The sequence below is a fragment of the Lagopus muta genome, chromosome 1 (genome assembly GCF_023343835.1).
Source record: "Lagopus muta isolate bLagMut1 chromosome 1, bLagMut1 primary, whole genome shotgun sequence".
In the NCBI taxonomy this organism is placed as follows: domain Eukaryota; kingdom Metazoa; phylum Chordata; class Aves; order Galliformes; family Phasianidae; genus Lagopus; species Lagopus muta.
The window spans coordinates 60,639,192-60,667,114 of record NC_064433.1 but is presented as its reverse complement, the minus strand read 5'-3'; the positions used below and the strand labels follow the sequence as shown (position 1 = coordinate 60,667,114).

The window sequence follows — 27,923 nt, the reverse complement described above, 5'->3', positions numbered from 1 at the left end:
CTTACCATATGGCCTCTGGAGAACCCAGCTTAGTCCCTCAGGCCAGAATTATTTAGCTTTGCTCTGATCTCACACTGATGGGATTGGGATGAGAACCAGATTGCTGCAGTATACCTACTTTCTGGAACTGAAAGCAACAGGAGGTGTTTTTTCTCTAAATGGCAGCTATGACTTCCCTCTAACATCAACGTTGTTTTGGCTAGTTTTTCTGTTTTGTAATGAAAGCAAGGTCTATTATGGTCATTAATAATAGGTGTCAGATCTCAGCATAAATAAATGGAGCAACTGTCTGGTCATCCATGACACCTGTAATAAGAGGACACAGATTTACAGTCCCTGGAGACAAGATTTTGTCCTATTTTCTAAACAAGAACCAGAATTAAGGAGATTTTTACCTACCATATGATCTCTATTTTGATCTCTATTGATATCTCTATATTGATCTCTATTTTGGCTTTGATCTCTATTAGGCTAAAATATCTTTCTGGGGAATCACGGAATAATAGAATGGCTTGGATTGGAAGAGACCTTAAAGATCATCCCAGTCCCAACCCCCTGCCATGGGCAAGGCTGCCACCCATCAGCTCAGGCTGTCCAAAGCCCCATCCAACCTGGCCTTCAAAACCTTCATGGATGGGGCATCCACAAATCCACAGGGCTGCCTGTGCCAGGGCCTCACCACCCACTGAGTAAAGAATTTCCACCTAACATCTAAACTGAATCTCTAAATTTTAGCTTAAAACCCATTCCCTTTCCTCCTACCACTATCAGACCTTGTAAAAAGTCAGTCTCCCTTCTATTTATAAGCTTCTTTTCAGTACTGGAAGTCCACAATGAGGTTTCCTTGGATCGTTCTTTTCTCCTTGATAAACAAGCTCAACTCCCTCAACCAGTCTTTGTAGGGAAGGTTGTCCAGACCTCTGGTAATCTTTGTGGCCCTCCTCTATACCCACTCCAACAGCTCCATGTCTTTCTCATGCTGAGAGCCCCAGACCTAGACACAGAATTCCAGATGAAGCGTCGCAAGGGCAAAGCAAAGGGAGAAAATTACCCCCCTCTTCTTGCTGGTCACTCCTCTTTTGATGCACTCTCAGATACTGTTGGCCTTCCATATGGCTCACATCAAGCTTCTGCACCAGAACTCCCAAATACTTCTCTGCAGGCCTGCTCTCAGTGAGTTCTCCCAGTCTCTACACATTTCTGAGACTGCTGTGACCCAAGTGCAACACCTTGCACTTTACTTTTTTGAATCTCATTAAGTTCTTGTAGAACCAGTTTTCAAGTTTGTCCATGTCTCTCTGGATCACATCTCTTCCTTCTATTGTGTCAACTGCACCACTCAGCTTGGTGTCATCAGCAAACTTGCTGAGCGTATGCTCAATCCCACTGTCTACATCATAAAGATGTTGAAGAGCAATGACCCCAGGCCTGATTCTTGGGGGACACCACTCATCATCACCCTCCTCCTGGATGTAGACTCATTGACTACACCCTCTGGCTGTAACCATCTAACGAATTCCTTATCCACTGAATAGTTTTCTCTTCAAAACTTCCCAATTTAGAGATGAAAACATGATGTGGGACTATATCAAAGGTCTTGCATGTATTCAGATAGATGACATTAATCGCTCTTCCTTTGTCTACTGAAACCGTCCATCCATTATAGAAGGATATCAGATTTGTCAGGCAAGATCTGCCCTTAGTTAAGCTCTGCTGGCTGTCTTGGATCACCTCCTTGTCTTGCATATACCTTAACATAATTTTGAGGATCTGATCCATGATCTTCCAGGCACAAAGTTGAGGCTCACCTCATTAGCCTGTAGTTCCCTGAGTCTTTCCTCCTTTCTTAAAAATGGGAATGATGTTTCTCTTTTTCCAGTCACCAGGGACTTCACCCAACTTTCAAACGACCTCTCAAACTTCCATGACCTTTCAAATATGATGGAGAGTGGCTTGGTAATTACATCAGCCAGTTCTTTTGGGACTGGGATGCATCTCATTGGCCCCTTAGTCTTGTACACATTCAGTCTCATTAGGCAGTCTTGAACTTGCTCTTTGCTTACATCACAAGGGATTTTGCTCCCCTGACCCCTGCATAGAGGTTTAGGGATGCAAGAGACGTGGGAAACCTGACTGCCAGAGAAGACTGTGACAAATAACTTACTGAGTATCTTAGCCTCCTGTGCATCTGTTGAAATCAATTCTCTCTTCTCATTTATCAGGGGGGTACATACTCTTTATCTCTTCTGATGAATGGACCTGTAGAACCCACTTCTTAACCGCATCTTGTTATTTTTCTCACTCCTTGTCAAGTTCAGTTCCATTGATGCCTTGGCTTTCCTAATCCCATCTCCACATGCTCAGACAGCATTCCTGTTTCTTCTCAGGCTACACATCCCTACTTCGACCATCTGTACAATTCCTTCTTATTTGCTCAGTTTAACCAGCATGCCCTTTCTCAGGCATGCCAGTTTTCTGCCATCACTGCTTGAGTTCTTCTGCTGGGTATTGGAGAGCTCTTGTGCCCAGAGCTTAAGAAAGGAGTTCTTAAAGAGCTGCCAGCTCCTCAGTTCCTGTGTCCTTAAGGACAGTTTCCCAGGGAATCCCATTCAATAATTCCTTACACAGAGGGAACTTTGTACCTAAAGTTCAGGGTCCTGGCTCTGCTCTTTGCAAGGCCCATGTTCCTTCAGATCACAAACTCAACCACAGCATAGTTGCTACAGCCCAGACTGCTGATTAAAGAGGTTAAGATACTATCATCTCCTTAAGATATAATCATCTCCTCTGCATTGGTGAGCACCAGGTCCAGCAACCCTTCACCTCTGCTGGTTTGTTTAATATCCAGATGAGGAAGTTATCCTCAGTAGACTCCAGGAGTCTCCTGGATTGCTTGCAGCCCACCATGTTGCCTAGCCAGCAGATATCTTGGTGACTGAAATCTCCCAATGCACTAGTTGTAACACATATCTCTCGTTTCCAAATGTACTTGGACTCAGTTCTTTCTCTCTGGACAAAGCAAAAAATTTCACTATGAACAACTTCACCGCACACAGACTAAGGGAATCAGATTCTATTACTTTTCTCAAAACTTTTTTTCCTCTTGGAAGTCAAAGAAACTGCTCTGCATCAGGATGAAAAGAGGGCATTTAAACATATTTTGAGAAGGTCTGGTGGACGTTGTTTACTGTGGAAATGCTCTTCCTTTCCAAGCACCCTTAATTACTAAGACCTTAGAGCTGCAACCTTTAACTGAAGGCAGATAATCTACTGGTAACACCAGGATTTTTAATTTTGTAGTTTCATAATCAGAATTACAACCAACAGTTGTGGTAGAGGCCAAGGAATGGAAAGTCTATTAACAAATACACTTTAATGCTTATGTCTCACAGTTCTTCAGAACTAGGTGAAGACTTATTATTGGAGCCACAGAAGACATGTATATTCTGGTTGTTTAGAGTTATATTGTTTTTAGGGAAAATAGTCAGGCACATTTTGCAAGTATGTCATTCATTACAACAGCATCATAGTTCAAAGATAATGTTAGAGGTATATTATCTATTAACACAATAGTTCAGCATCAGCAGGCACATACAGGACATCTTTCATCCAGTTAATGGGAGGGGAAGACACAATTCATTAAATTCTGCTGACTTTGCAATTCACACACCCACACCCCTACATTTTGTGCAAGATGCCTTTGAAAACAACTGACAAACTCCAGCTACAGAAAAAGTTTAATCCATCACAGAAGGACAGTTGTCACTGGAAAGCAGCAAGCCACACATGCTGAATGGACAACTGAAGAAAAATCTGAAGTTTGTCTTGTTCTGTGCACAATGCTGGAGAGCAGAAACTTAAAGCAAGTTAGCTAGGGTACCAAGGTTAGCTTTCTATTTCTTGAGTAAATTGCTAATTGATTTTTAATGACTATAGAAATTTATGATTGCCTTTTATAAATATAAATGATTCAAGTATTCTATAATGAAGTGTATAACCTTTTACAGAGTGACATTAAAGTACTCGATAAAATTAAAGCACAGCAAATTTGGAATTTTGGGATAAAAATTATTCGTTTTTTCATTTTTTAAAATCTTTTTTTCCTTTGCAGTCTATGATGAATTTGTGCAATCCACTGCCTCAGGAGATTATCTAGCCAAATGTGATGGTTATGGCCAATAGCAAGATCTCTATCTGAAACCAAATCTTGCTTGTAACCATGTAGGAAAAGAAAATTGGAGAATATGTGGAGAAAGAGGTAGCATAAATAAGAAGGGGCACAGGCAACACTTTGCTGTCTACTAAAAATAGCTTCCTGCTTGAAGCCTTCATTTTGAAGTTTCAGATTCTGAGTCTGCTGATGTGTTTGGAGCCTGAATGTTGTAAGGCTGCTGCCTAGCTTGTCAGTAAAAATGTAAATAAAGCACATTTTTGCTTGAGAAATCCCTGCCTGGCTTCTACATACACCTCAAGTGATTCTATTCGTAGCACATGTCCATCTGACTCTACCATTCACAGAAGGAACAAAAGGATCATATTTAACCATCACATGTCTTTAAAGACAGATCTAGATTTATTGCATTATTATCCTAAGGATGAATATTCCACCTTGCAGATCCTTCAGTATTTGAAATTTGATCAGTTGTCTTCACTTCGTTGGCATTTTATCTAGTACTCATGTAGGTGCATATTTTAAAGCATATGAGTAATTCCATTAAAGCCAATAGTCAATACTATTGTTACCAGTAAAAATAAACTGAAATGCATAAGTGCTCCGCTTGAATGGGATAGGGTACAGGACTGGGAGAAATATATGATAAGGACCACATTTTCTGAAATCTCTTGGAAAAAAGCTCTGTAAAATTAGAAGTTTTGCGTACGTAGTGACTAAGACATGACAAAATCATTGGTTGAAACAAAATGTTTTAAGCATTTCAGTCTAGACAATCAAGTGCATCATGAGAAGCATTATCATTTATCTTGACAACCTGAAATACTTTCAGCCTTACTGAGCCTTTAAGACAAGTAGAATTGGGAATTGAATGTCTCAGAGCTGACTCAAGGCAAAAGGAGCAAGAAGGGAGGTGAAAAATACAAAACCCCAATTCTCAAATAAGCAAAAACACACTAAGAATACTAATTAAAAAAAACCAAAAAACAAAAAACAAACAAACAAACAAAAAAACCAACTAGACTTACTTTTATGGCCTTGGGAACAATATAATAAAATTTATTCTAAAAAATACAAGCAAAGGACTCCAGATGCTTTTGCTTCTATTCTGGATAGAATTTCTTTCTAAAAACTGACATCCTAGTTGTCTTAAAGGGACTCTAACCCACAGTTGCTCTTTAAAACTGTTCTGAAATGTTCTATATTTTGTTGCTGGCACTGTCAGATGGATGCAAAGGAGAGACTGGCATGTTTGCTCCAGCCTCAGTCTGATGACACTCAAAGGAAGGAGAAGCACTTGATCATTTGCTCCTGTTAAAAATTATTTGTTTTGACTACTATGTTTGTTTTAAGTAGTTTTGGGCAAAGCAAAATTTAAGGTCAGTTGCAATCTCCAAGCACTTGTTTTTAAAGCTTTTCATACTTACTGTCTAACCTCAATCACAGAATTTTGGAAATTGTGTATGTGCGTATGGACAGCTAGAACTTTCTATCATAGTATCCTCAAGACAAGGGCAAGACAGAGCTAGGGGAAGGCAATTGCACAGGGATCGTAAAACAGAGAAAAAAAATGCTTTATCCAAGTTACTCTGATATATTGCCTCTGTAGGATGAAAACAAAATAATCTGTTTAAGAAATTAGGAAATAGGAAAGAGTCATCATGCCTGGACAGTGGGAAGAATAAGACATAGTCCAAGATTTCCATGTGCACCTTGGTACCTCAGTTGTTCCATATGTTGAGTAGAGATGGAATGAGAAAACTGAAATTCCACTATGAACTAGAAATATCAGCAGTTTGATTAGAATTCACTGCTGGAGCTGAATGGAGGCATTTACTGAGAGGACTGCATTGATGGAGACAATAGAAACATCAAGGGAAGTGATTGACTTGCAATTGAGAACTTGTGAGAAAGAATCAAAGGAACTGCAGCAATGGAAGATGAGTCTAGAAGAAAGGAGAGGGAAGCAGACAGTCTGCAGAGGTTCCCTCTTCAACTCTGTTAACATAGGTTATGCCAAATCTGATTTATATGTCCTCACCCCAGAACATTAATCCAGGAGATCTGATCCAGAGTCTGCTCTGATCCATGAAAACATTAATTCCCCATTTATTTTAGAAAAACTTTGGATAACATTATTATTTTCATTGCTATATTGCCTGATTTCCCTGATAAGAAGTGGAAGTATCCAGAACTGACCAAAATTCCCACACAGCTCTATGAAGAAGCGAAAGCAATGCCAGGCTGAAACTCGAAGCTACAAAAGCACACACTCCTGTAATAAATATGACCTGACTGGCTTGAAATTCGTAGTGCGACTGTAATAGCAGGAATTTTGCAGAATGGCCCTTCCAGGCTGCTGCAGTTTGTGCAAGAATGAGGCTAGAGCGGAGATCTTTAAACACTGTAGCTGCTAGATGGTAGATAAACTGAAAACACGTAGAACGGACATTTGAGATTGTCTGGAATTATACAGTCACAGTGGAATGGCATTTTGTTGTTATATGAACTCCTATTAATGAAGAAAACACAAAAGACATGAAGAAACTTTTGCTTTTTGTTCCATACAATATGCAGGAAGTGTATTGTTACCGACAGAATTTGCCAAGCTTATTTCTTTATAACATCACAGAGCTACGTATTCATCACCCATCAAATACTGGCCCCACCTTTGCATAGATGTATGCCCTTTTGTAGCTGGAAAGTCTGTATAAAGTCTGAGACATAGATGTATAAAACAATTTTTAATCATCTAGCCCCACATTACCAGTATAGTATGCTGATACTGAGTCCTTCCACCATGTTTTTTAGCCTCCAATGCATAGCTACTGGACTCCACAGTATTATTTCATTCTTTGGTACGTTTCTATCTTCATATTTCTTCTGTTTATGGTTTGGGTGTACATTGTTTTTTTGCAGTTGGCTGCTCTTTAACAGACTGAGCTATTATGGGAAAGATGAGGTCCCTGACTGAGCCTAGGAAGAGAATTAAAATTTGCATTCAAATACCAGCAGGTCAAAATGTCTGTGGCACACAGTGATTGAGCTGAACTTTTTCCATCGCCAGCTATTTCTTCTCAAAATGCTCTCTGATCCCATAGTTATACGGCACAGTACTTTGTGCTTGCAGAAGAGGTAGAGGAAATATTGGCTTCAGTGTGTTTACTGCTGTCTTAAATCTGTAATTTTAAACAGCCTTCACAGAAGTCTACAGTCCAACTTCAACTGATGCTGAAGGTCGCTGGCATTTGACTTCACATTTTTCGTTTCCAAACAGATAAATGAAGATCAGCTCCCCCTCAATTTGAAGTAAACAACACTGTTGCTTAGTTTTGTTTTCACAGATTTGCAAGATTTAGTAGCACCAATAATGCTCCAAATAGATGTGGATTACCATAGCAAATCAACTGCTTGAGAAGCAGATTTTGCTGATATAACACTAGTACATTAAGTGTTGTTAAGACAAGTACAACTGGGAAATTTTTGTAGGCAAATATAAGGGAGGAAAACCAGAAATAATCAGGAAGCTACCATTTACATCTCTTCCTATCTCGTATATCAAGACATCACGTATCTCTGCACAGTGTCTGGCAATACAGGGCTACCGCACTCCTACTGAAAATATTAGTTATGCAGATAGAATTTCCTACATCAAAATTCTACTTCTAAACACTGAGCTCCAACAAGTTTCCTGCTCTATCACCTCATTTTCTTTTCTCCAGGTTTAATATGGAAGAGAGAAGAAAACAAAACATCCAAAAAAAAAAAAAAAAAAAGAAAAAGAAAGAAAACACACACAAGCAAACAAAACAACAACCAAACCAAACCAAAATTAGAAAACCATGAAAACAAACAAACTAGATAGGCTGCCAACATTCATGACCAGGCCAATTTATCTCAATTCTTCCATTTCAACTACATAAACCATGTTCCATAAAACCTATAGCACTGCATGGAAAATACAGGCAGCTTCAGGACATTCTTGGGCAACTTGGTCTAGTACCAGATCTGGAGTTTGGTTGGTTCTGTCTGTGGCAGGGTGGTTGGAACTTGATGTTCCTTGGGGTCCCTTCCAACCCAAGCCATTCAATGATTCCATTCAGGAGATGTTTAATAACTGTCACTAAAGTCCTGGGTTTCTGTACTTGTATGAGCAATTCAGACCCCATTTTGACAAAGTTTTAGTTTTAGACAGACTTCATTGAAGGCAGAGAACTGGACCTATGTTAGTGGAAGATCAAAACTCATCCTTCAGTGTACACAGTACATGGACATCCTTGAAGGCAACAATGAACAGAGAGGCATGAAACACACTTAAAATGTGTCCATCCAACCAATAGGTTGATTTCAGTGTTTCTGAAACAAAATAGGAGATTGAACAAATAGACCTGGGTATTCCAGAGTATTTGCCCCCCCTTTTTTTTATTGTTCTAGCAGTGGCACCAGCCTAAAAACAACATTTTGGGACCCAACTTCCAAAAACCTCTCTACAAACTTTCAGAAACAGAACAAGTGGAACACTAATGACAAATCAAAATCTCACAATATAGGAATGTCTCAGCTCGTATTTGCACACATGCATTTTTGTTTAAAATTTTTCTTTGGTCTATTTTAACTCAAAAGTGAAATATTGCTATTAATCTACTGTTAAGTGATAAAGCAACTCATATTCTACACTGTATTGTATCTGTTGGTCTCCGAGGTTGCAAATAATCCCCTCTAAATTATTCCCTCGTAAGTGTGGTAGTGTTTTGTTTTTTAAGGGTGGCTCAGGTCACCCATATGCTTTGTCTGCACTGAGACTGCCTGGGCCATCCAGTTCAGCATGGAAAGAACTGACCGTACACTGATCCAGGCAGAGCTCTTATTAAAGTTGCAAGGCCCAGACTGAGCAGGTCACCAAGGCTTACCACAAATAGACTCTAGTGCTCCGTGACTCTGTTCATGATCCACTTTGCTTGTTGATATAGGTGCCTGTCAGACCATTTTCCCTGTCTCATCCCTATGCAACAGCTAACATCAATAGTGACATTATCATTGCTTCCTTACTGCACCACTCTTTTAGGATCCTGAGCAGCAGACCTACTTTGAGAAGACTTATGCCACTGAACTGTCTGCAGTGTCCTGCTGAAGTCAGATCTCTAACCAGAGACCATCACCCATTAAAGCTTCCCATTCTCTCATGTGGCTGATTATACAAGTTAGCTTATGAGGTGAATTTGTGACTTGCAGAAATGGCACGTAGTGACCTCCAAAAATTATTTTGACTTGTGTGACTTAATTAGGATTTGAATTTAGGCCTCCAGAGGCAAAAATCACAGAGCTTTGTGTGTGTTGCCTTGTTCCTATGTGTACAGCTTCTTTTTTTCTTTCTCTTTTTTTTTCCCCCTTTAAAAGGAAAAGGTTGATCTTTGAAAAAGTCATCCAAAAGCCCAAAGGCTATTTAGCCACTGGGCTCACAGCTCTTTCATTAAAACTACTGCAGCAGTTGCATCTCTTACCGCTGTTTAGCTATTTAAAAACCTTTTCATCTTTTAAAGGCTTTGGAAATTCACTCCAAAAGAATAAAATGCTGATTTCAGGGTTGGAAATATCCCCTGGGATGGTGGGTTTCCAAATCGAAAGGTTTCATTTCACCCTAGAATTCTAGGCTTTCCCTTCCTTTCTCTGTTTATTTTGTACTTACATTTGCATGGTTGATTATCCAGAAAGAATTTTCTGCCTGTTTTATTGTATTGCAATTTTATAACTGCTTCTATTTATTTCAGTGCATACTGATAGCAAACTCTACAACAAATACATACGAAGAGCACCGACTGCTGCATGCACAAGAGTACACAAGTGCATATTGTTCATTGATTTACACCTTCAATAAAGTCCTTAAAAAAAAAGGTAATGCAAAATGGGATTGCGAGCTGAACATACCTTCTTTACTAAAGGGAGGTGGGACTGTTGACTGTTTTTTTGTTTGTTTGTCTGTTTGTTTTTTTGCTACTTGGTGTATCCTACTTTATTTTGTAGCCAGTATCCCAATCTATGATATTCCTAGGAATTCATTCTGTATTTTAGATGATGAATCCAGCTTCTGGTTGTGAAATCACGCCCAAAAGTCTCAAACAAAATGTTTCATATCTGGACCTCACAGTATCTGATAAGCATGCTACCCATTCATTTGAGGTTCACTGAAGAAACTACTATGGGGAAACCTGAATGAGGTGCAGCTGTGTGTGCAAGCACACAAGGCCACTCCTTCTCTTTTTCTTGAGAGTCTTAGTAGAAATACTATGTGAATAAGATGAACGCACTGTCCAGGTCTCACTCCTTCCAGATATGCTTTAAAAAGTGGGGGTGTTCTGCAGGATGAGCCCTCTGAGCCCCCAGATTTTACTTTTATAATTCTTGTTACTTTCCATCTTTAGGGAGATGTGCCAAACATTTTTAGGCCTCCAGTCTCAGTGCAGTTTTTTACGTTAGAAGACAAAAGTTCTAGAGGAAGCCACAAGAGCAGGTAAACCAGGTATGACAGCATGATCACACATATGAGGGTCTGCAAGTTCTGTGCAGGCATAAATCCCACGTAAATCAGTGAAGAAAGTCAATATTAGTGGGCAAATTCCCTGTACAGCCAAGAAGGATCTTATTATTCACTGTAAGACTGGGAAGAACTGGTTGTTTTATGTCTTGAAGACAAGATGCTGAAACAAAACCAAACTCACACATAAGAATTACAAATAGTCAGATCTCAAGCTGCCACTTATGTTCTGACCTTGGACATATTCTCCAGTCTTTTTCTTTCCTGGGGACAAAATAATAAACGAGTGAATATTTGTGAATCTGCCTGATGGATCTAGGTTCAAACTTAACGTCTCTAAAGACAATTTTTTCAGCAGACATTGATCACCAGTTCTTGAAAAACTGGTAGTAGGGCCCAAGCAGTGCACCCACAAACAGGCACTCAAAATTCTAGGTTACATAGAAGTGTCCAGTAGCATAGCTCTTAATTTTATGGCTCTGGGATAAAAGATTAAAGACAAGGAAAGTCTCCGTGGTGATTAGACATCAGCAATTAGGAAAGAGTCCACAGTAGAACAAAACGAGAAAGAACAGATAAAGGGCAACAGAATGACAGGGCTCTTAAAGAAGTCCTTCCTACGCAGGAGCACTGGGCAGAGGACCTCCACTAACGCCACCCATAACCACCCCATGAAAATGCTTATTTTTCATAGAGAGCTTCTCTTCATATGGAGGAATAGGACTGAGAAGCCCAAAGTTGAGGCCTGAAGGGCTCATGAAATCCTCGTTTCACATAATTAGTATGCTTTTGCATAAAGCAAATGTTCAGCAGTAGGTTTTTGTGGCTAGTGGCAAACAGCAAGTCACTGCTGCTATGCTCAAGGCAGCAGTACAGGCAACCATGACAGTTGCATATGCAGTTGTTCATGAGAAAAAGGAAAACAGATTCAAGTCAGCATTCATGCCAATTGAGCACGGACTGTACTTTTCCAGGGCATTAATACTGTGGCCCTTCAGTGCTCTGAACTGTAGGCCCTCTCCCCTTACCCATTACAGTTACAGCAGATGGAGAAGAAAAAAACTCTGCAATCCCAGAGATGGGTTGCTTATACTTGCGTGCTTATTCTTTGTTAATTTTTCACATCCATGCCAAACCCTGCCAAAAAGATGATTAAAAAAACCTCAACCCCACAACAATAAAAGCCCAGCACTTTCTTGGAGGGATGGGGGTGGATGGGGAATAAACACCATGGAAACATGTAGACACATATATTCTTAGATCATTCTCTTCTGTGGAAAGCCTTACTAAATGAAGCCTAAGCGCTACAAGAATAAAAGATTGCAAGGAAAAACACAGCTGGTGAAAATTGGGGGTTGCAACTGCATTTAACGTCTTCCACTTTGTGGCAGTAGCACTGTATTCCTCACATCTTCCTCATTGGATGCAACAGGCTGCAGAGGGATGAGAAAAGCTCAAAAGATGTTTCAATGCTGTCAGCAAAGTAAATTATATTTGTTGATCTGTTTGTTCCCTTTTTAAATTTCATGACAGGGATTGTAAGGTTGATTGTGAGCTCCAGTTTCAAGCTCCATTTAGTGATTCTTGGAAGTACTATTTCATAGATTCAGAGATGGAAGGCTCTTCCATGATAGTCTGTCTAACACACTGCATCTAATGTCCATGCTGTTCTTGGAGATGCAATGCTTCTAAACATTTTGACTGATTCACTCTCACTACTCTGTGGTGGCTCTACTGTGCTGTCTTTGATTACTGAAGTGTTTTCTTGCCCACGGGCTGGGGAAGTCTACCAAGGATTATTCAGTTAAATTTGAAAGGGTCAATCTGCTATGTGCCAGTTCAGGTTTCTCTTCCAGAGACAAGTTAGTGCCCTGGATCTGATCCAGAGCTGGCCTTAGGCCATTTATAATACAGTATTTAGTTTACAGTCAGAGCCTTCAGGTAAGCTATCCCTGGAGGCACTGAATGCTATTTTCAGAGATTCAGTGAAACCTTCTAATGCATTGTCCAAATGACATGGGACGAAGCCAGTATTCTAGAAACGATGGCAGGCTCAAGGTTGCTCATTATTAATAATCAAGTAGAGAAAGTAGAATTACTCCATCCTAGAATTCAAGCTGCAATGGCCAAGCTGTGTGCAGAACAACCCAGGGCGAGGTTCTCCATTACCCAGCAGTATGAACAGCTCAATGCAACAATATTCCTGTCTGTTTTGCACATCCTGCTTCATTTATGTATACAATCATGTAATTGCAAGGGAGTGGAGAGACCAGGCACTTAGGACTGAGGTGGCAGTGGACAGTTTTGCATGCAGAAAGCAGATTTCACATGAAGAGGAAAGCCTTTCTCAAGACATGGCATAGTCCAAGCTGTATTTAACTCAAAACTGAAGCTTCCCCTGAAGGACAGTAACAAACTGATCAAAAATAACTAAATGAGAGTCCCATTAGGGGAGGTTAAAAGAACAGAATCTACTCGGATTGAAATAAATAAATAAATAAATAAATAAATAAATAAATAAATAAATGGAACCCAACAAATGCCTACAAATTCCTAAATAGGCTGTTACAAACTGCACAGGGATTAATTTCCCTTCTTAGTCAACAAGACAATAAGGAATAAGGGACTGCAGCAGAGGCTGATTACTAAATACCAAATGACTCTGTGTGTAACATTTGGATTTGCATCTGCTGCTGAAAGTTCCCAAGATTGAGTGGTCTTCAAAAATGGATGCTGGTGTCTTCACAAGCAAGCACGCAGCCAAGGATGGCTCATCACACATTAAGAAGGGTCTTGAAAATAATTTCTCCAATACATAGGAAAAATTATGTGTAGAAGTAACTGTGAAGCTCAAATAATTCTGTGATCTGACTGCGTATAAGACAAAGCCACCTAGCAGTTATAGTGGAACAAAGCAAACCTGGGAAGGTTGTGGCAGTGTATGAGATAAAATCCTACAAGTACTTAGCTCTCTCCTCAACAAAGATCATTCTTTCAGGATAAAGCAAACAAGTTTGCTTTGCAAAGATTTGCATCCTATACAACGTACTCATTTTATATAAAAAATTGTCTCCATGTAAGCAATTATCTACCTGACACCACAGCAGTGTCCAACTGTTTTTCCCTAACATTTTTCTTTCACATTTCAAAAGAAGTCAATCTATTCACACCTCTTATCTGCTGAATGAGAGAGGAGATTGGAAAATGTATTGATCTCATTGATGTCAAGTCCTTCTAGGGAATACAAGTTCATTGCTTTCCTGTCTCTGATTATCTCTTTGTGAGTTTTTGAATCAGGTTGGGAAATATCTCTCCATGAGAGAGGAGACAGGCTTCACTACAAATGTGAAAGTTGAAGGAGACATGAAGGAAAGCATGAAGAAGGAAACAAGAAACTGAAGGTAAAAACTGAAAAGCTACTTCAGTGGAGTAAGAGTCCAGGGCAGCAAGTCATACAGCTTTCTAGTTTTTAAACATGCGAGTTTAACCTTGAAAAGTGTGGTATAAGACAAACATGAGTTTCATGACATTAATAGTTTTATTTTCCAGGGCAACATGCTGAAACATGCTAAGCTCCCATCACTCAAACCAATGAAATTGCTTCACTGACAAAACATTTCCAGCTAAGTAAGTCAGGCCAGAGCCTTATCTGTTCTGCTGAGTTTCAGGTCAAGGTATAAATTTCAGGTATAATTAAGGAGAGAGCAAAGAAAACACCTTACATCAACATGTATGTCCTTGGAAGACCAGCACAACAGACAGAAAGGCCCTGAACAGCCATCTATCTATCTAGTCTTCATGTACATATGACTGCAAGTGGAACATCTACACAGTATAATGAAAATTTAACAAAGTAGAAGGTGAGAACTTGACCTTCTGAAATTAATTGGAAATTGGCCATTCAACTCAGCAGGATCAGAACCAGAACTTGGTATCTCCACTGAATTTCTGAGGAGCTAAAAACCTAACAGTCAGCTCAAACTTTGAATGTTTAGCACTTTTAAAAATAGTCCATTAGCTTACATCATTAAGTTTAAGGAATGACTTCTGAAAAGCCTCAGCTATTAACTTCAGACACAAAATTGTCTGAATTGCAGACAATCCTTTCTTATTCCGAATTTCTCTCTCAGAATGCAGTTGGAGAGTGGAGATGCTAAGTCTGTATTTCTTATTTTCATTAAGTGTATCTCCTAATAAAGCAAGTTTGATTTCTATGACCTCACTGTAGATACAAGGGATCTTTCAAAATATTATCAGCTCGAGAAGAGAACAGCCTATCTCTGCCCTCTTGAGAGGCAGCCTCCAGTGGGTCATAAACCCCAAATCCACTTGGCAGAAAAATGCAAGGTTTGGAAGTGGAGTTATGTATGAGTCAGGTTTCACTAAGGAAATGATGACTTGCACATAGTTTAAGAATACATATTTACATCCTGTACTACTGACTACTTCTTTTTATTCACTCTCAAATTGAAATTTTGCACCTCTTCTATTCTTTACCATCTAGAAGTACTATTTCTATTTATCTGGATAGCTTAAGCTGGAATTCCCTTTGCATGGACTATAAACCCTCCTGTATAAAACATATCAGAAACAGTTTGAAACATCCACACATGGAATTGCAGTGTGAATGCATAGATATAGTTTCTACATATGAATATTAAACCCACAGTACTTCTCACAAGTGTGCCCTGTATTAACTTTCCAATTAACATTTGCCCCCATTTCCTCTTTGCTGAAAGAAATGCTCATCACATCTCAGATATCTACTCCATTGTACAGCAAATACTGGTCAGTGATGACTTCTATCTACTTCTATCATTATAAAGCAAAGAGGCAAAACCTGACATGGGACAGCAGTGCTCTTAGGATTGGTTACATCAGCTGAAGTGAATGCGTCTGTCATTTCAGGTGCTCAGGTGTTTACTCAAACTTGGTACTTCACAGCCTTGAAGCATAGGTGATATGGTGTTGGGTTTTCTTTGTTTGTTTGTTTGTTGTATTATAATTTTCTACATTTACTAATTTTTCTAAATTTACTCCTCCTTGGTTACCAAAATTATGACTGAAGTGCTAAGTCTATTTTGTAGTGTTCTCTAGGAATAACTATGAACTGAAGATAGAAAATATTACTTTTGTTTCTAAAGCAAGTGTTCTGTCAAAACCATAGCCTAAAAGTCTAACTATGCAGATGCCCCTAAAAATAATGATAATCAGTCCATATTAATTTCTGTTCTCAGTTTGCCATACTGTCTCATAAGGAAAAAGAACTCAGTGATTTGGTGAAAAAGCTGGCTGAATGTCAGACAAAAGCCAACAGCTGTTATCCAGGTTGTTGCAGGGACACCATAAAAAAGTCAAGCCATCTGCAGCAGTGATGGTGGAAACCATTTAGCAATGAGTATATGCTTCTGATATTAGATAACTGATAACCGAGTTCTGAAAGATTCACATCCAGTCATACAAATGACACATAGAATCAAAACTGTGGGGATTGGCAAGATCTTTTGCAAAACGTGTCTTCAAAGAAAACTATGATAACTTGTGGTCAGCTTTTGCAATACTAAATGGCATGCACTGCCAAAGCTATTCCTGTGTTTATTTCTGATATCTTTTACTCTCTATTTCCCCTGAACTTCACATAAATCCTCTCAATTACACAAAGACAGATGGTGCTAGGATATTGGTGGAACGTGAACTTAATGTGATAAAAAGACAGGTATATTATATATTATTATATATATATATATATATTATTATATATATACTATATAATATATATAATTATATATATATATTATATAGCTTTTATATATTATATAATAATATAAAAGCTATAGTTGAGCAGTAGAATAGTTTTGCCCAGTTCCTTCTGTTCTTCTTTATTATTTTATTAATTCATATTCTCTCTTCAAGTAAAGCCAATCTCTGTGTTCTGTGATTTGGACTCTCCTTGTGGTTTGATCTCTGCCCTTTATCTCAGGCATTAGAAGGAAGCTAGAGTCACAGTTCTAATCTAAATTTAAGAGGATAAGAGGACAACTGTTAACCGTTCCACACAAAGAATATCTAATGCAGATAAGCTAAATCTTCAAAGTAAAATCTTGTAAACCCTAAACCAATGCTGGGTAGAATACAGCTTCAGGCTCTTGTTTAAGGGAGAAGCTAATGTTGATTAACGGTGCAAGCCTGCTTCAGTCAGGCTTCAGTCCAGATTACCCTTTCATGTGTTTTGGGTCTTCTCAGGTTAAATTCCATCATGCACTGGAATTCCTACCATCTTGGAGAACCAAGTGTCATAACATTCCAGCTGTCAAAAAATAGCCTAGGTTAGCCTTGTGCAGTCAGGAGTGAACTGTGTGTGAATTAAATGCTTGGAGCAGAAAGTATCTGTGCAAAAGTTGACTGCGAGAGCTGAATCTAATCGTGTTTATATCTGGTTTACAAATGCAGGCCAAATCTGATTTTAACTCCTGTAGCCTAATTGTGTTTCCACTGAATCCTCCAACATGTTAGGAATTACAAGGTAGAAACTAAAGGCATTGAAAGTTTCAGAGTTAAGGTAAAGGGAAAGATGAGATTTCATTTAAAATTCTACATTTAGATTAAAGATTATGATTTTGTTTGTTTGTTTGTTAAATATATAACCAAGATTTACACAAGTATCAAAGTTAGGAGAGAATAAAGAATTAGTATTAGGATAAAAGTTATGATCAGGAGTCATGCTGGCATGAAGAAGGGTTTGTGAGACCTATGAGCAGATCAGCATAGTGCCTTTGTTGCATTAATGCCATGGATATAACATCTAGTTCTATATTACAAATCTGGAGATGCATGAGATAGTAAGCCCACAAAAAGGGCCATTATATGACATTCTAGTCAACAAAGGTACACTGCAAATCTTCAGAGCAATAAGCCACAAGCCAGCTAGTAAGCCTTGTGCCATCTTTCAACATTATAACATCAGTTTAAAATCAGTATTTACATTTGATTTAACTGTATCATCTAAACCCTCACATTTCATCCATATTCTGAGTTAACTAAAGCTCCATACTAGCAACCAAGCCTTCACTGTTAAGAACAAGCATAAAAAACAAAGCTCAAGCTAATGCCCAATGTTTCAAAACCATGGAGAGCCTGGGCAGGCCTTTCAGTTATCATTTTCGGATACGTACCCAGTAGAGTACATCTGTCCATCCCTCCATTGTGATGCACTGAAACACTGTCAGCATGGCAAAAGCAAAATTGTCAAAGTTTGTAATGCCGTGCTTGGGTCCCTCCCAGCCTGCCTTGCACTCGGTTCCATTCTGGCACTGCCGCCCATGTGCAGACTGGGGTGCACAGGGAGATGGGTCATCTTCTGCAGGTGTATCTTAAGGAGAGGAGGGAGAGAACAGAGATGAAGAGAATTAATTGCTGTTTGACGTAGTGGTAAGCAAGTGAAGGCTAGCTGATTTTAACAAGTATATTTTGCAATGAATTTGATAGACTTCTCTTAAAATGCACGAGAAACTATTATTTTCAAAGGGCTTTTTTGTTGTGCTCCTCTTTCTTTTCTTAAGAAAAAAGAAAAAGAAAAAAATGGCTAAGCTGTCAAATTTTACAGTCAAAACTAAAATACACTTTTAAAAATTGCTGTTGTTGTTATTATTATTATTAAACACTTCTCCTCCTAGGAGAAAGAAATAACACCTTTCAATATGAGACAAAACATTACTTCAAGTCTTTAGGCTGCAAGTTATGACCAGTGCTTTCATCTGGCAGTCACTTGGCCATAGGGTTAACCTTGGAAGGGACCTGCATCACTTACTGTCACCTTCTTGAAGGAGGCTGAAACCCTGCAGCAGACAGGCTTCAGTGCTTTGGAGATTGGACAGTATGCGTCTGGGAAACACTAAATTATAGCAGCAAGTCTCTGGAGCTCTGCTCTTTCAGAGTTTAGAAGCTATGTGGCATTTTATCAATAGCTCAGTAGAAGAAGCTCTGTAAGACTCTAATGCTTGATTATCCATCCTTTATTCTGTACAAGTGTTTCCGAAGATCTGAGCACCCTTACATTACGTTTGTCTAAATGCTTGACTTTATGAAAAACATTACAGAACAAAGACTCTTATAGGCACAAAAAACTCCTGAAATAGAGTAATACACAGATTTCAGAGCCTTGTGCTGTATCTGTAACAGATGCAGGTATCTATGTTCAGGGGAGCAGGCAATTATGTTTGTTTCTTATTCTGTATGGCAAAGGTCCAAATTAAAGTGTCCACTACTGTACTCAGAAGTGATTGACAGTTCTTCTTGGAGATTTAACATACTGGACAAAAATGGAGTGCTCAAGATGAAAATAAATGAAATTATCATAGAATCATAAAGGTTGGAAAAGACCTCTAAGGTCATCTAGTCCAACTGTCAAACTGCCACCAATGTTGCCTGCTAAACCATGTTCCTAAATACTACTTCTACCCTTTCTTTAAACACCTCCAGGTATGCTAACTCCCCCACCTCGTTGGGCATCCTGTTCTAATGCCTCACTGCTCTTTCAGAGAATAAGCTTTTCCTAATATCTAACCTGAACCTTCCTTGGCACAACTAGAGGCCACTCCCTCTCATCCTATTGCTATCACCTGAGATAAGCAGCAAACCCCCACCTCATCACAACCTCCTTTCATGGAGTCATAGAGGGCAACAAGGACTCCCCTGAGCCTCTTCTCCAAACTAAACGATCTCAGTTCCCTCAGCTCTTACTCATAGGACTTATGCTCCAGACACCTCACAGCTCCGCTGCTGTTCTCTGGAAATACGTTAGGGTCTCAATGTCTTTCATGTAGTGAGGGGCCTGAAACTGAACACAGTACTCAAGATGTAGCCTTAGCAGAGCTAAGTACAGGGAGATGGTCACCTCCCTGCTCCTGCTGGCTGCGCTATTTCTGATACAGGCCAGGATGCCATTGGCCTTTGCCATCTGGGCACACTGCTGGCTCATGTTCAGCCAAGCATTGACCAACACCCCAGATCTTTGTCCTGCAGGCAGCTTTCCAGTCAGTCTTCCCCAAGCCTGAAGCGTTGAATAGCATTGTCGTGACTGAAGTGCAAGATCCAGCACTTGTTCTCATTGAACTTCATCCTATTTGCCTCAGCCCAGCAATCCAGCCTGTCCAGATCCCTCTGTAGGGCCTTCCTACCTTCTGACAGATCAACACGTTCTCCCAGCTTGATGTAATCAGCAAAATTCTTGGCTGTGCACTCAATCCCCTCACCCAGATTATCAGTAAAGATTAAAATTAAATTAAATTAGGGATAGTGACTGATGTATTCAACCAATGGAGGGGCTGCTCTTGTGAAAAAGGATGTTTTTGTTCATCCCAGAGATTTCATTTTTCTGCAACAGTAGACTTGCAGCACCAAAACACTCTTTCTCCCGCTCTTTGAACTCCAGGATCCTAATAAGTGGTTGCTCAGTATTTGGCTGTTATTTTCACCAGCACATACGGACTGTCATATGGCTGCATGAAACTTCCCTCCTGTCAGAATGTGAACACACTGGTAGAAATCTTCACGTGAGAGACAGAAAACAAAGGAACAGGGCTACATGCCAACAAACATTCCTCTTACCTATCAGCCCCCCTTGCACATGGTAGCAGGTCTTATGCATCTTTCCCATGAATAATTCCAGTCCAATGATGGCATAGATAATGATGACAAACAGCACCAGCAGGGCAATATGCAACAAAGGGACCATGGCCTTGATAATTGAATTTAAAACCACCTGGAGACCTGCAGAGAGAGCAGAAGGAAGCACTTATGAGGAATAGAACAAAATTTACAGAAAGCACCTATGAAAGGCTATAAATTGAACAATAATGTCATTTTTAATTCTTACCCCCTCACCTGAACTAATTACCTTGATAATATAAGCATCTTCCCCCCAGAAGATTTCAAGCATCTCAGCAGCTTACCACTAAAGGCTGAAGTAAGACAGGTATTGCCTGTCACTGAAATGCCATCACTCTGGAGAGGAATACATTAAGTGTTCTGGCTGTTCTTGAAAGTCAGGCCTAGGGTGTTTCCAAGATGGTATTTAGGAGTTAAAATTTGGGAAGATTGAAGAACAATCAGAACTGAAGCAAGACAAGTGCAGTGAGATATACAAGAGGATGAATGGTGGGGTGCCACAGAGCCACACCACAGAGAGACATGGGGAGACAGCAAACTGAGTTTGTGCCCCTGCTGCAATTCTGAGTTCTTTCAAAGGTGAGCCTGATACAAGCTGCACACTTGTGTTCTTCTCTGTCTCCTTTCGTACAACCAGGCAGCCTCTGAAGTGTTTAGTAAGAATTCAGAATTGCGAGGTCTTAAAGTTATCATCACTGGTGGCAGTGATGGCAACCACTGTCACTGGGAAGCTATGAATCTCGGAAATATTGAGAGACCTCTAGAACTCAATAGTCTACAAATAGCCAAATCAGAGCTCATGATTTTGCAATGACTGAGAGCCAGAAGCCATTAGTGTCTCCTGCAAATGCTGTCATCTCCTCAGAGAAGTTGGTATTAGCTGTGATTTTTGAAAAATATGATTCATGAGTTGGAAATGTCTGTGATACATCTGCCAAGAGAGTATGTGATAACAATTAACTTTGAAAATTTATCATCTAAGAACTTGGGTTCTCATTTTTATTACTTTTTCTTTCTTTCTTCCTCTCTTTCTTTCTTCCCTTTTTTCTTTCTTTTCTTTCTGTTTTCTTTTTCATTTTTTTTTTCTTCAAATTTTAATACTTTCACTCAGAGGCAATCCACTCATCAATTCACAGCTAAGGCCTTGTGTTTGCTCCCCAGCTATGAGATGGGATGCAATAGATGCAATCAAGGGTGGCATCAGCTGCCAGGCTAGCAAGATCGCTCACTGCTCACAATCTAAAGTTGGCCACTAGCTTCTTCCAGTCAGAACAGTTCTTCAGGTATTTGCAGTCAGTTCACTTCCCCATCAATTGTTCATGCTAGCATCCAAAGGAGGCAAAATTCTATGTATGAAATATGCCAGATTTCTTAAGGAGATCCTTACAGGAAAGGAAATACTGTCAGGTTCAAAAATAATCCTGGACAAGAATGGGATGCTCTGGTTGCTCAGTTTGCTCGGTTACCTTGAGGTACTTATTTGGATAGTTAATCTCAGTGGGAAAATAGCACTGTGATTACATGAGGCAATCAACTTGTTCTCTTAACTGCTTGCCTCATTCAGCCTATTAATTCTAAGTATGTACACAAAGTAAATTACAGTCCACATTCAATGTCCCTCCAGTACTTTATAGCAGTAGAGAATCTGGTGTTCACTAGAAAATTAAAACAATGTCCTACTTTCCTCTAGACAGTGGAAACAAGTACAAGGAAGTTAAAAGACTACATACGGTTATGAACCTTAAAAAAAAACCATGAGGTAAAAAAAGACATGAGGTATTGAATACTGTCAGTATGAATTGAGGTATTTGCTGTGCAGTACATTGTTCAGGTAGGATGTTTTCAAATCCAGATAATTCCAGTAATTAGCAGACTTACATATGTTACCATGAAAGTAGGTTCTTAAGTTTAAAACCACTATCTCTGTAGCAGCTTTAGAAATCATAGAATGTGTTCTGAGACATATCAAATGCTACCCATAGAAGGATAAGGGACCATGCTCTATCCACACTTGTCAAGCTTATGGCTGCAATGCAGTAGCTGTCATTAAGTTACATAATAATTCTCTGCCACTTGCAACATGAATAGCTGTTGCAGAAGTGGCATGGGGAATGGGGCCTGGACAACCAGAGAGAACAGGGAGATGAAGGAATAAGAAAGCACCAGGGAAGATCTTTAGATAGGCAGAACAAACAGAGACACTTTCTTTTTATAAAAAAAAAAACAACAAAACAAGTCAAAACTGTGTTCTGAAATTCAAGAGCCACAGATCAGTGTCTGAACTGGACCACAGATCTAAGGTGGATCAGATGCATTTCTGATCAAGGTAGATCAAGGTGAATCATCTTGCATGCAGTCAAAAAACCTTTTCTAAGCAATGGTGAGAACTGCCACACGTTTACATGCCCTTTCACTTCCTGCGCAGGGGAAGAAAAGACAGCTGAACTTAAAATGAAGTGAGTTCTCTGTCGCAGCTCACGCATGTTCTAGGCCTTTGCACACCATGACACAGATAGCATCCAATATGGGTGCTCACGGCAATGCAAACCCCATTGCCTGATGCTCTCAGTAGTACACCGTAATACACCTTTTGCACTTTCTCCCTTACAGACCTAAAGCTGGCATTCATAGCAATGAGCTGTGCAGCTTGTAATTAAATCAGAATGCCTGGTGAACTGTTCAGACTCAAAATCTGGCCTTTGGATTCCATGTAGGTGATGTGAACAACCACCTTTTGGGTGGAGAGCTGCATTTTCACACTGCCTCACAAAGGTTGGCAGTGCTATTGCCAGCCAACTATAAACACATAGTTCCAAATTTATATCCTGGCAAGTAAATATAGAAAGAAATGTTTTTCAAATATCTGGCATTCTGCATTTACTTATTCATTTGTGGAAGCTCTCTGCATGCGCTAGACACTTTCCAGACATTGGAGAAGGCACAACATCTGCCCTAGGGAGCTTGCTCCGGGCTGGACAAAGAGATAACTGAGCAGAGGTTAGCAAAAACACCACAAAAGGGATTGTTTGCCGTTTTTCAGCCCCTGCTTTTCTTCTGTTAATAATTGAAGATCTTAAACAGCTCTCAGTATTTATTTTAAAAGCATTACAGTTTACCTTTAAAAAACCCTCTTGGCTGTGTTCTGCTGGCTGACATTGACTCTATAAATGTTTTAGTAAGCCAAACATGTTAATTTCATTCCCTGGGCTCACAGAATTTAGCATTTATTTACCCTGATAAAACATTTTAAATATTTACTACATAGGAACAACATTGTTTTTTTATTCTGGGTCAAGCCCTTTTCAGGCCCTGGAGGACTGAGTCAACCCAAAGGTTTAGGGCACGGCTGGGGAGTAGGGAGGATGGGGAAGAGAGAAGGAAAAGACCTTGTACCCTTAACACAGCTCCTCCAAAGCTATGGGATATACACTGCTAGGGATGATGTAGGTGTTGCAGAGCAATTGTATGGTGCTGTATTTTTCTCATAGGAAGACATTCATGTGAGGGGCTGGTTGCTGTCTTTTCAATTCAGGCAATTATTGAAGAATGTACTTATCTGTAAGCATGAAGAATCTGCACCTAAAGCAATGGGATTACTTACACATCCCATTGTGTACTTACAAGGTTCTTTGGATTTCGACCAATGCTCAGCAAGATGGCACAAAAAATAGCACTGGACCCAGCTGCTAAAAGGTACTTAGCATTGTTGCTTGGTGGAACGCATCCAGGGAAACTAATGGTAGGCTGCTCTCAGAAAAAACATTTGGGCCTTTCCAAGCACAACTACATCTCTCATTTCCACATGCCTTTCATTTTGAATCAAATTTGGTGTGCTGGAGAGAGTGGTTTCTTCTTCTAGTCATATAAGCTCTCCAGATCTTTAGGGAAAGCATATCCTGAGTTTGTTCCTTCTTTTGCTTCGTGGGGTTATATTTTGTCAACACCATCATATTGCCTGAATCACGAGATAAGCAGGCACAGTCTCATATAAATGACCTTTTGGAATGAGCGGGAATAAAAGGGGGAGGAGGGCTTTCAACCTCATCCATCCTTTCCACTCCTCCTGACAGACACACAGATTTTTGTGCTTAAGCCAGTGCCAAAGGCGTGGGAGGTAATTATGTTTCTGCTAATTTAGTTCAAAAGAAAACTACTACTTTCTGCAAGTAAGGAGGAAGCAGGGAAGGATCTGTGACTCAGCAGAGTGCCTGAGTCAGATCACTTCTGAGAACCACTCTGAGCAGTAAAGTGGCTGCACTGTCCCCAGCCATGAGCTCAGCTTACCCAAGTGTTGGGCGGTATGCTAAGAGATGGCCAGCACAGTTATCTCCATTTCCACAGCATAAGCTGTGTAACCAGAAACATTCCCCAAAGTGGATGATTATCATGTAATAACCATAAGCATTGGCTAAGAAAATTGAAAAAAACATTAAATATTCATAAATATGAAATGTTTTGTACCAGTTTTGAAGGAAGCCTGGAAAATAACAGACATTTTAGCACAAAACAGTGCACAGTCATGGCAAGATATCCAAGGTAATTACATCTGAAACCATTTATGAGGGAAAACATTAAGATTTTCTTCACCAGTGTTGCAAAGGGAACTCAGATGGCGTGGTTCAGTTAAGGACTGATGTAAAGTAACAGTTCAAGGAAATATCCTTTCTTGTCTTGCTGGAGTCTCGAAATATTACAGGTAGATTCCTGGATAAGGCAAATTCTGTGGGTGTAGTGTAGTGTTGGGGCTGCAGATATTGTTTCTGTTTCAAGAATAATAGAGAAAGTCTTGGAATAGCAGGGAAAGTCATGACACAAGACAAGAAATCAGATGAAGTATTAGTAGCAAAGAAAAGCTAGGAAAGAGTGACCGTTTTGGAGTAGGTAATGCGATTTAAACATATATGAATATGCAACTCAAAACCAAGTGCTAGAATGAATAGAAAGAGAAAGTTTTGGCATGTACTCCTAGTGTTCTCATTCCTCTGTTTTCAAACTATGTTTTCATTGACTTTTCAAGCTGAAATCCACACACACAAAATAAATACATATATAAATACATAAAAATTCATACAAATGAGTATGTGTGCAAACACAACTGTTTCATATTTGTGAAGTCTTGCAATACTACCCCTGCCTCATCCTTCGGGGCAAGAAGAAAAATGAAACCACAACAAAACCCATCTCTTCTTTCTGGATCATTCTGTCATGGGAAATAACTCATCTTGAGGGCTGCCTGCTAGCCAAAATGACCTAAATTAGCAAGCAACACAGCATACCCTCAGCATGGTAGCCCATGAAGCACCAGCTTTTGGCTCTCTGAGGAAGATGATGGGATAAATGTACGCCCTGCCTCAGGCTTTATGCTCCTCTGCTGAAGAAACTTCTGCTTCCACTCATAGAAGCATTCCTCTTCCCTCCTGGAGGGTACAGGGTGTGGCTTTAACATTTTTAATAGCTTTTTGTTCAAAGCGTGTCAGCGTTCATATTGTTATAAAGTTGCTTACTGACCAAAAGATCTCGCTCACCTTCCAATCTCAACATATTAGGCAGCTCCTACAAGTTCAGTTTTAATCTCTAGATGTTTGTTTCTAGCTCAGTGGAAAGATCTACAGACTTTCAAGGTGAAAAAAAAAGTTTAAAAAAAACAAGTGTAGCGTCAGTTCCATGCAGTTGCTGTGTATATAGAAGCAGCACAGGGAGAAAATTAGCAACTGTCTGCTAACTGAAAACTGCACATCGCAAAAGAAAGACTGTGTTGGTTCAAACCACAAATGAAGTGCTGTGAGTTAAATCTGAAACTACCTTAAACCAGGATCACAATGCACTGTAAAGCAGTCTTTTAGCAAGAGAGGAGAGTTTAGATATTCACTGCCATGAGGAAATTCCCAAAGACAGGCTGAAAGTAAGGCAGGTGAAGAATCACAGAATGGCTTGGGTTGGAAGGGGCCTCAAAGATCAACTAGTTCCAATCCCCTTGCTGTGCGCAGGGCTGCTGGCCACTAAATCAGGCACCAGATCAGGCTGCCCAGAGGCCCATCCAAGCTGGCACTGAACACTTCCAGGGCACTTCCCAGGCCAGCAAAGATCAGCTGTAACCTTTCATCAGGAATTATCACTGACATTCTGCTGACTGGATGATGATCGCACATTCTCTGAGAACAGTGTTCCTGTGCTCATTTTAAAGATTTTGTTTTTACTTAATCCCAGGGGGAGAAAAAAACATGAGATATTTTATCCAGCCCTCTCTCTGCATAGCCATGCAAAATCAAAGACAGTCTAGAGAGAAGACTGCATTAATTCTGAATAAAATGATCCACTGCATCTCCACTTTTTAAATTCCTTTTTCCTCAAGCATAGCTGTGATGAAGAACCACCTTTCAGGCTCCAGAAGAGGAGTAAACTCTGGTCCCATCCTGTACCAAAGGAGTCAGTGGGAAAACTTGTAAGAATGTGTTGAAAAGCTGTACAAGTCTTGTCTATTGTACATACAAAATACCAAAAAATAGCTAAGAAACCTCTGATCTGAAATAATTCTGGAAAAAATTTTGCTACAGAGTGCCAAATGTTGCTTGTACTCAGCTCTGCACAAAGACATTATTGACATTACACACATCACTGTGTCCTAAGGATGTAACTTTTTTTTTGAAACAAGAAATTATGGACACCTGTAACTGTTAAAGCATCATGGTAACAGAAATGGGCTCAGAGCACTTGGTCTGAACTGTACATGCAGCAATATTTAACTGGAGAACTAATGATTCCAGATGACAAATACCTCTCCAAAGCTGCCAAAATCTCATGGTCATGAATAGCGTTGCTTTTACCTGCTGGTTTACCAGGTAAGGCGACTTATCACTTGCAATCAGGTTTATAAAAGGTAAAAGCAACAAGGCAACAAAAGCTAACAGCTTTTGATGACAAAAATAGATCTTCCTGGGATACTATGAAAACTAAGAGCTCCAAGCGTATCATGGAATACCATGAGCTGCACTTCTATCTTCTCATGAAAGAAAAAGAGCAACAAGACATTGGATAAACCTTAAATTTTCTGTTTCATTGGTTTTCTATGTAGGAGCACAGCATCATCTATGACACAAACAGGATACATGACCCAGGAGAAGAAAACGCACTCCGCATTTAACTTTGGATAGTGCTTAATAAGCATTGTTGGGACTGAGGTCTTTGTAGACAAAGCAGGTTATTTCCAAAAGCACTGTGATACTGGATGTTTGGGTGCATTTTGAGAGCATATAAAATAGAAAGTTGCTGGATCAGGTAATGAAAAAACTATGCAAACCATGTGAAATGTGATCACTGCATTGTTACTCTCTTTATGCATGCATAGCACTTATTTTCACTTTTTTTTTTTAACAACTGAAAATGCTGTCAATGAAAATGTACTACACATTGCCAAATGCTTGAAAATATATGGCCAGACAAATCTAACCAGATTTGCCTCCTAATTTTAAGAAGAAGTTTGGATTCCAGTATTTATTATCCAATGGTTAATTAGTTTCATCTCAGTATACCTAAAAATCTAGTTTTTTTATTTTT

General features: G+C 39.6%; 1 protein-coding gene across 17 annotated transcripts in view; it reads right to left on the bottom strand.

The window, feature by feature from the left end:
- CACNA1C (calcium voltage-gated channel subunit alpha1 C) overlaps positions 1-27,923 on the bottom strand; it is a 479,128-nt gene that overhangs the window by 155,510 nt on the left and 295,695 nt on the right. For all 17 annotated transcript variants that reach the window (XM_048945500.1, XM_048945488.1, XM_048945383.1 and 14 more), the window contains exons 6-7: positions 20,310-20,471; positions 17,876-18,072 (exon numbers count right to left, since the gene is read on the bottom strand). In XM_048945500.1, the coding sequence (XP_048801457.1) occupies positions 17,876-18,072; positions 20,310-20,471 (359 nt within the window). The remainder of the gene's footprint in view (positions 1-17,875; positions 18,073-20,309; positions 20,472-27,923) is intronic.